At 46.1% G+C, this 9,384-nt stretch overlaps 1 protein-coding gene across 1 annotated transcript in view; it reads left to right on the top strand.

The window, feature by feature from the left end:
- The window catches only part of PLB1 (phospholipase B1), a 115,410-nt gene that overhangs the window by 78,927 nt on the left and 27,099 nt on the right, over window positions 1–9,384 (top strand). The window contains exons 38-43 of the mRNA XM_026649579.1: window positions 1,484–1,549; window positions 1,922–2,022; window positions 3,268–3,349; window positions 3,776–3,880; window positions 5,896–5,991; window positions 7,001–7,072. Coding sequence (XP_026505364.1) covers window positions 1,484–1,549; window positions 1,922–2,022; window positions 3,268–3,349; window positions 3,776–3,880; window positions 5,896–5,991; window positions 7,001–7,072 — 522 coding nt within the window. The remainder of the gene's footprint in view (window positions 1–1,483; window positions 1,550–1,921; window positions 2,023–3,267; window positions 3,350–3,775; window positions 3,881–5,895; window positions 5,992–7,000; window positions 7,073–9,384) is intronic.

Genomic DNA, 9,384 nt, shown 5'->3' with positions numbered 1-9,384 from the left:
GCCCCTGCACCCCCCTGCTCCCCACTCGCCCTGCAGCCCCTGCACCCCCCGCCCCTGCAGCCTCTATGCCCCTGCCTGCCCTGCTCCTCCTCGCCCTGCAGCCCCTGCTCCCCACTCGCCCTGCAGCCCCTGCGCCCCTCTGCCCCTGCAGCCTCTATGCCCCTGCCTGCCTTGCTCCTCCTCGCCCTGCAGCCTCTGCGCCCCCCGCCTGCCCTGCTCCCCCGCTCACCCGGCAGCCTCTGCCTGGCAGGGGCTTCAGACGCTCAGCGGTGACCGGGATGGCGCGGGTCCCTGCAGCCCCGGCCGCAGCCTCCTTCCTGCCGCCGCCGAGCACGTTCCCCGGCCTGTTGTCCCCGCCGGAAACAGCTCCCGCGGCGCCGGGTTCCGAGCCGCGCAGGGTAACGGGGCCACAGGAAGGGTCCCCCCCCGCGAGGGAAGCCTGCGCCCCCCCTGCCCGAGCTCGCTACAATGTAGCTGGGGCGGCTGGGCTGCGCTGCGGACCCGGCGGATCGTGCTGGGGCCGGGCGGACCCTGGCTTATGCTTCCCTATTTCCCCGGACATGTCCGGCTTTTTGGAAATTCCCCCCGGACGGGGATTTGAGCACCAAAAAGCTGGACATGTCCGGGGAAATCCGGACGTATGGTAACCCTAGTATACAGGGGCTGGAAAAGCCCCACAGCTAACCAGGGAAGAATTGTCCTGGTTCAGCACTGTGTTAGGCCACCACAAGTAGTCCAACACCGCCCACCTCACCTGCCCCCACGAGTCCTGGCACAGGATGGTGTTGGAGGCAGGAGGGAGCGTGTCGGAAGTCTCTGTAATGGTCAGTGCTACAGAGATTTTATGCTGTTTCAGACTGTGGCTGCCAGAAGGAGAGTGTGGGACCTCTCATGCCCCTCACCCCTAGTTCTAAACCCGGCTCTGCATCTAGGGTGTTGTCTCTTTTGCACACAATCCTTTTCACTACCACTAGCACACTGAGGGTGCAACAGAGTGGGGGGATCCTTGCAGCTAAATAGGCCTAGCCAAGCTCCTGTGCCGCTGCCAGATGTTTATAGCCGGTGTGTCCTTGTCTGCTAATGATGTCAATGGATAGCAGTGGAATGACACACACCGAAAACATTTGTGCCTCTGTTTTATCAGTTTTTGACTGACCCCCATTCGAACACACTTAGCACTTGGTTCTTTCCCTCAGCCAGAGATGAGGGGCCCATTGGACATTGACTCAGTCTGCTACAGCTCAACAGGGAGCTCTAGAAAAGCCAAAGTTGTACTCAGCCTATCTTCATTTGAGGGTGGAGTAATGGTATAATTGAGCCACTTGGTTTCTGGAAGGGAGCAAGAACATTCCACTGACCACAGCCTAGCATGGCGGAAGAAAGGGGATGGGAATGAATACCCAGTGCAATATCTTTTTGTTGTCTCAAGCCATTTGTGAGCCGTCATTGACAGTAACGCCTGCTTCTCTTCTTTTTCGATGAGAATTACTATTCAGCTGTAAATTTCACCAGCCGCATTCAAGAAGCCCTCGACATTCTGCATGCAGAAGTAAGTGGTTTTAGTAACTCATTGGTCAGCATTGCTTGTTCCTTCCCCAGTTCTAGTAGCTGTGGGGTAGCCAAGGGGTGGCCCTTGAACCAAATGTATCCCAATATGTTCTATAATACAGATTACACTGCCTTCATCTTTAATGCTGAGAGATGGCCTGACAAATGAGACACCAACATACAACCCGGGGCAGGAGGAGGGAGGGTTCAGTCAAGTGAGGTGGAGAGGAAAGGTCAATAATTGGGAAGGATTGGTTGAGTAGTTAACCAGGGCAGGAAGGGGGAGCTGCACTTGTGCTCTGTGCTTTAAAATAAAGGCATTGCAATTTGCATGACCAGCTCCTGCCAAGCAAACCTCTGACTTTCCTTTCAGGTTCCCAGGGCTCTGGTCAATCTGGTTGAAGTAATGAACCTCCTCCCCTGGAGGCAGATGTTTCTGGATAACCAAGTACAGTGCCCCACACATCTCACTGGGTAAGGCAGCTTTCGCCTACTCTGGCATCTGCGGTGACTCTCAGTGGGAGAAAAGACAAAATTCGATTCCCTACTTCTCTATGGAGGAAACCTGGGGAGGGTTCAGGTCCATACTGTAGGGCTGCCCTGGGGAGAGTATGGGTAATAAGAGATATGCCTCCCTGGACAAGGGTTATGGTTACAGAGGGTAGGGCTCCTTGGGCAAGGGTTGGAATAATAATGGGTAGAGCTCCCTTAGCGATGGTTAGGGTATTAATGGGTAGGGTTCAAGAGGATAGGACTCCCATGCTAATGTTAAGGTTCCAGAAGGTAGGGCTCCCAGGTCTAGGGTTAGCATCCCATAAAGGAGGGCGAGGATTAGGGTAATAATTAGAAGAGCTTTTCAGGCTAGGGTTAGGGTTCCAGGTGGCAGCACTCCCCAGTTTAGGGTAAGGATTACAGAGAGTAAGGCTCTCCGTGAGGGTTAGGCTTGGGGCTGGTAGGGTTCCCTGGATTTGATATGGGTTTTGGCATTAGGGTTCTTTGTCTGGTGGTGTCATTGGAGTCTGTTGGGCTCCCTGGGGTAAGCCTAGAGTTATAGAGGATTGGACTCCACTGGCTATGGTTATAGGGTACATCTACACTGCAGCTGGGAGGCACAATTCCCAGCTCAGGTTGATACATTTGCTAGATCAAGAAGAGCTAGCACACATACATCTGCCCAGCTTGGAATTGCATGTCCCAGCTGCAGTGTAGACATACCCTTAGGTGCCCAAAGATAATGGGACATAGGGTGACACAGTGCAGTGCATATCACCTTGAAATGCTTAGAGGTAGCCGAACTGATATGTGAGCTGCACCACTCATGTAGGGCAAAGGGGCAGATAAAACCGTGGCTTGAGATTGTGCAAGATGGCAAAGACCATCTGGCACTCTTATAGAAAGGGTAGTACAACTCTACCCCGATATAACGCTGTCCTCGGGAGCCAAAAAATCTTACCGTGTTATAGGTGAAACCGCGTTATATCGAACTTGCTTTGATCCACCAGAGTGCGCAGCCCCACCCCACCCGGAGCACTGCTTTAATGCGTTCTATCCGAATTCGTGTTATATCAGGTTGCGTTATATCGGGGTAGAGGTGTATATAGACATCCAGCACTGCTCCCAGGTGGTGTGGATGCCGAATGGCAATGGGTGAGTGTCTCTTGAATCTACACTCTGCTCTAATGCTGTATGTTTCTCTCACTTCTGTAACCTCTTCTGCAGAGATCTGTGTAGTTGTGTTCTTCCAGTGACAGAAGGGTCACAAGAGCTAGCGATGGTGATGGAAGCTACCAGAGCCTACCAGGTACATCTGCCGGGATGAGTGCAGTGGCTTTGCCTACAACTGAAGCAGGGCAGAGGGATATCCAGCAATCTGTCTGTTGCAATTTATAACAACATATACAAAAAGTGCCCATCTACTATTCTGGGTACCTTTGTTATTATTAAAAATATCAGTGTGGCAAAATCAGCAGGAAAACTCTATCCCTAACACAAACCCATAAGTGGGACTTTCCTCACCCAACCTCCATCCCTCATAAACAATCACTCCATCATGCTTCAACCTCTTCAGCCACTAGGGCAAAAAAATGGGTTTTGCCATGTGCCCTGAAGGTCTGTGATCCCTGATTGTGTCAGCCCAAGGGTGGAAGTGCAGCTACATGCCCTACATACCATTTAAGGGTGACAAAGTGGTTGGTGGGTTGATGATGGTCTTTTTTGTCTCTTACAGAACAGCACTCGGAAGCTAGTGGAGTCTGGCAGGTATGACACCCAGGAGAATTTCACGGTGGTACTGCAGCCATTCTTCCGAAATACCAAGATTCCTCTTCTTCAGGTATGACCATAGGTCACTCTCAGTAGTTAGGTTAGATGCAGGCACTCACTTTCATATACTCTAGATGGGTGGGTATCCGGGTTTGCCAGGTGCTCTTGAAGTTCCCATATGAATATAATTTGGTTTGGGTATATTATGTTGTTGGAATTCCTTGAACAGTTCCCAGTACTTGAACTTACATAATTTATTTTTATATTGATTACTGTTTTAACCTTTGAGAAATGATTTAAAGATTACATGTAAAGATATGTTTATACACATTTGTTCAGCAAGGGCAGGTGTTAGCTAAAAGTACAGTTATCATTATACTCTTATATAGTGCTTTTAATCAGTAGATTTCAAAGCACTTTGCAAAGGACATCCATATCATTATCCCCATGATAAACTGATTAATCAAGCTGCATAGAGAATCCTGGCAGTTATGTTAGAGCTCTTAAAGCTGTCTGGCAATGACCCTCACTGTTAATTAACAGCATTGTCATCTCTTTCTGACCCATGATCTTACTCTTCTATGCCTGTGCAGAGAGAGGGATCTACATAGTAATCAGTCCAAAATGTAGTCTTAGGCAATGAGCCTTTTCCCTCATTTTTGGCAGTAGGAGGGGGCTCCAGTGCCTGTATGGTGAGTGAAGCAAGCTAGTAAATCTAAGAACACAAATCTTTTTCTGAAACTTGAAAACCATTCACTAATTTCTTTTTCACCCACATCTGCACTTCCTGATTTCAGCTGGAACTGGAAGCAGATGTGGTCAAATTCCAAGCAGGAGAAGCTGTGGTATTATAGGGCCAGAGGGAACCAGAAAATGCCAGAAATAACTGGTGACAAGTTGCAAACATTCAGCTTCTTCCCCTAACAAACCTTTTCTGAGACTGCAAAATTGGGCTGAAAAATCTCACAATCATAGGCTTTGATTTCTGCTCAGGTCAGCCTTTGTGAAAAGCCCTTCCTGTGGGTTTGGACACTGCCTAGAAACTTGGAAATGAAAAATAATAGACACAATTTGTTTCTGAAAAATGTTTAGACCTCAAAAATGATTTTCTTCCAGTTTTGCAAACAAAACCCCAAAACAGATGTTTTTCCATATTATATCCAAACTTTAAACGGGCCTGACCCAAAATCCTGGCCACAAACTTGGTGGAAGATCAGATACAGATCCAAAACTTGGCAGTGGGTCCTTACTTTCCTAATGAGCCAACCCAAAACGCTTGATCAAAACATCCTCAAACCTTGAGGAAGTTCAGTTCTGGAGCTAAGCTCTGTGGCCTTAGTCCATCTAATCCAAACTCTTTTATCCACCCCTAAAATCTCATGAGAAAACCAATATCTTAAAACTTCCAAACCCAAACTGTTTCAGATATTACAAAATCGGTAATAAACTGGAGTTCTTCTCTGAAATGTGACTGTGTGGGTGTACTCACTTGTATCTGCTAACTTCAGTGACATACAACTCTTACTGCTTTTTATTCCTGTTAGCCCTGCAGAACTGACACCGCTGCAAAAGAGGGAGCTACAAGAGAAGGAATTTTTTCTTGTGTTCCTTCTTGTGTATCATCAGTGGACTTGTGTACTAACTTCCACTGAGCTATATCTGAGCAAACCCACTGAGGAGCACTGTGTGGTTTGTAGCACCCTTATTCCTGGTGGTGATGCATGAGAAGGAACAGGCTCACCTTCACTCTCCTATCCCAGTTGAGTTTGTGGCTGTGGCACTGGAGATCCTAGAGAGAAAGACAGAACACAACAATGCCATTTTTAGAGCCAGGATAGAACAGCACATTAAACATCTGAACTTTAAGGTGCTTATCCTTTTGGGGTTGGCCCATTGCTAGTACTTGGTGACCCTGACTGGTAGTACCCCACTTCATCTCCCCAGATGCCAGTAGGCCTTCCACATGGGAGTGTATAATGGGAATGCCATACAGCTACTACCTCTGCTCCAACTTCAGTGAACCAAAGTAATAAAGTATTAACAAGTATTCTTGCACTCAGGTGTCTTTTGCACTTTCCGTTTTAGGATGGGCATGCAGATATCTCCTTCCTTGCACCAGACTGTTTCCATCTGAGTCAGAAATCCCAGTCTCAGCTCTCCAGGGCTCTCTGGAACACCATGGTAGGGATGGCATGGACTTGTATATCAGGCTCATCAACCCAGAACTGATTCAAAGTATCTGTAAAATCATCTCCTTTGTGTAATAATTGTTACATTCGGGGACTGGGTGGCTCAGGCCACTGTTGATGGGACCCAGACCATTCATATTGAGGTCACCTATTCAAATCCAGGTCAGTGTTAATTTAAAGGTGTCTTCCATCTGTTGGCTAAGTGGTGAACTGAGTTTGATGGGTCTCAGTTCACATCCTATTGGACAGGTGTCCACAGCAACAAGAATGAAATCCCATGGAATGCACTAACTGGCAGTCTCCATGAAAGAGAAGTTGAAGACTGCATGGGCCCTGGAGACTGACTGACCTACCTTCTCGCCTTCCAGGTTGGGGCCGAGGCACATTTGTGTGGCATTGTAAGTGATGCTTGTACTGCTGGAGCCTCTGTTGTACCTGTTCTGTGGAGAAACAGAGGACTGTAGTCTCCATGGCTGTCAACCCAGAACCTTTCACCTACTCTAAATTCACTTTTTAAAAGGAGTGTAGTCAGGGAGGATCCCGAGTTTTTAGCCAGGAACCTCTGCAGTGATGCTCAGCTTTCCTTTTACCCACTGGCACTGTGACAAGAAATGGAAGATTTATCCTCACTGCCTGTCGCACTTTGTGGTTGATGCCACGTTTCAACAGACATAAAATTAGACAAGAGGCCTTAGCCCTGGTATTCTGGTCAAATTCCAATACAGCTACTTCTGCCTCCCTAAATTCCCTCAGCAATATAGTATGCGTCTTTACTTCCTGTTCTAAACTACTGCCTAGTGTTACTGTGCTCTGTAACACAGCTGCCATGTTCCTCCAAAGAAATGGCTGCATTTCAATCACAGGCAAATCCAGAGCTATGCAATTATTCAATTTAATTAAATTTGTAAAGCACCTTTGGATTCTTTAGGTTTAAAATTGCTATAGACATGTAAGATGAGAGGACACAGCTATAAAACTAATCCTCCCCTTTTTTTCCCCAGCTTCAGCCTGTAGGGGAGAAAACGGACTTCTTTGACCCCAAGGCTAACATTACCCTGAGTTGCCCAACTCCGGTAAATACTGTCCCATTACAGAAGCAAGGGGTTGCAGTGGGTGGGTTCATGCCCTTTTCTTGGCAAGGATCCAGTATTTTTTGGAACAAGTCTGCTAAAATTCTGCTTCTCTGTTAATTATATGTGACTATTTTCTTGCACAATAGCTGCTTCAGTGTTTCTGGGCCTTATACCATCTTACAAAAACTGACTGATAACATGGCTGGTGCGTGTTTAGATCTTTGGCCAGATTTTTAAAGATATTTAGGTGCCTAAAAATACAGATAAACACCTAGTAGAATTTTCAAAGGGATTCAGAATGGATTTTCCCTTTGAACTCATTGGCAATTAGGTGCCTAGATGTTTTTGGAAATCCCACTAGGCACCTATTTGCGTCTTTAAATGCCTTTAAAAATCTGGCCCCTAGTGACTAATACTGAAGAGGCTGCATGTATGCTGTACATGTGTATGTAGTTTCCCCCATTGGGTGTATGGATCTAGGGAGTTTCATGTTTCCATCAACCTCCAACACATGCATTTGTCATTACATACCAGCTCAGCAGTTTTTTCTTTTGACAATGAGCAGCTGCTTCTCTCCCTTTCCCCCAGCCCTTTTTCTAACTTCTTCTTAAAAATTTGTGATGTATAAATTCTACTTTGTTGTGAGTTTCAGAACATCAGTGCATTCATGGACTTTTGAGCTGCTATATGACAATAGATGGAGATTCTACTAGTTTCTTCCCTCCTTGCCCTGTACAGCAATTACCTATCTATGAATTTCTAATGTGTCCATCACCATCATCTGGGTTTGTCTGTCTCTCTCACCTACCTTCATTACATGAGTTTGAGCCTCCAGCCACTATGTAGTAGTAAAATCCCTATAGAGAAATCACTAGCATAGCTGATTTTTTGGAACATAACAAGAACTGCTGTAACAGATCAGACCATCTGTCCACCTGGTCCAGTATCCCACTTTGGGACATGACCTATAGCCGATGCGTTAGGTGAAGTGAAAATAACAAATTTGGACAGTTGTGCAATGAGCCAGGATTTGGGGAATTCTTTCCTGACCTCTGAAGAGATGAGTTTATGCCCTGGAGCATTAAAGTTGGTGATTATCTTTATCTTACCAAGGATAACTATAAATGCTGTGAGTCAGAATTTATCCATTCCTTTTTTAAAGCCACTTCCCCATTTTGTCTTCACCCCCTGTGACACTTTCTAAGGATATCCAGGATTGAGTCACCTTGTAATACCCCTGCCTCAGTGAGAGAGACACTTGTTGGTGCTTAACTGGGTGTCAGCTCTTTGACACCACCAGTCAGTGGTGTCAGTCTCCTTGGGGCTCTGCCAGCCCTTACTTTGCATGGCAGATTAACCATAGGTGCACCCCAATCCCTGAGCCCCTTTGAAGCAGTCCCTTGCAGTGTGAGCTACTGGACACGTGCAGAAATTACCAGGTAAGCTGTCCCCAAAGGAACAGTGCATGCACCAGCTTGTTTGATTCAAATCAGGATTAGCTCCAATATAGCAGCACAGACTGAGATATGTTTATAGTGAAAATAATCATATGTTTATTATCCAAGGCTAAGATTTAAGGGGTAGTGAGTAAGGATAACAATGGAAACAGAAATGGTTACATATCAAACAAAAAGTAAGTAACTTTAGACTCTAAGAAGTGTGTTATAAACAGGCTTAACCCCTCATCATCTAAAGTTGCTTTAGGTGAGAGAAACAATCTCCCAGCATCTCCAACCAACATGCCTGGGATCCCTCTTTCATGAATGCAAAAAGCACTGTCCTGTTTGCTTCCTCTCTGAAAGATAACAAAATATCTCCTTGCATTTTTTTAATATTCTTTAAAGCTCATTTTTGGGCCCCAGAGACAGGACAACCTCTGTTGATTTAGTCTCCAGTGTCTTCTCATCCCCTTGTTGACTTCATATATAAATTGAGGTCATATTATGTTGGCTTACAATGCTTAATTTACAGAGATAGGATTTGTTTTCACCTGTCTATCTCCTCTTTGGAAAAAAACTGTTTTTCTCTTTGGTTGGTGATGGACTTTAAAACATATTTTCAGTACATATACACAATTTCTTAAATATCCTCTCTGCATACATGATGCAATGATTGAGGATCAGTATGACATAAGCTTTTATTAGAGACCTCACATGATATTCTATATGGATAAATACTATGAAAGCAGTGTGCTAGGGGTGGTGAGTGTCTGGCATGCTAACAGTTGCTGTTACAGAACAGCAAACCCTTGGCCAGTTGGCATCGATGGGCTTCTGTGTCACACCCCTGAGGCAGTGGGCTCCACAGACTCA

This window comes from Terrapene carolina, unplaced genomic scaffold, assembly GCF_002925995.2.
Source record: "Terrapene carolina triunguis isolate 2854851 unplaced genomic scaffold, T_m_triunguis-2.0 Scaffold85, whole genome shotgun sequence".
NCBI lineage: Eukaryota > Metazoa > Chordata > Testudines > Emydidae > Terrapene > Terrapene triunguis.
Note: the sequence above shows the minus strand (reverse complement) of the source record. Positions and strands in the feature narration are given on the sequence as shown.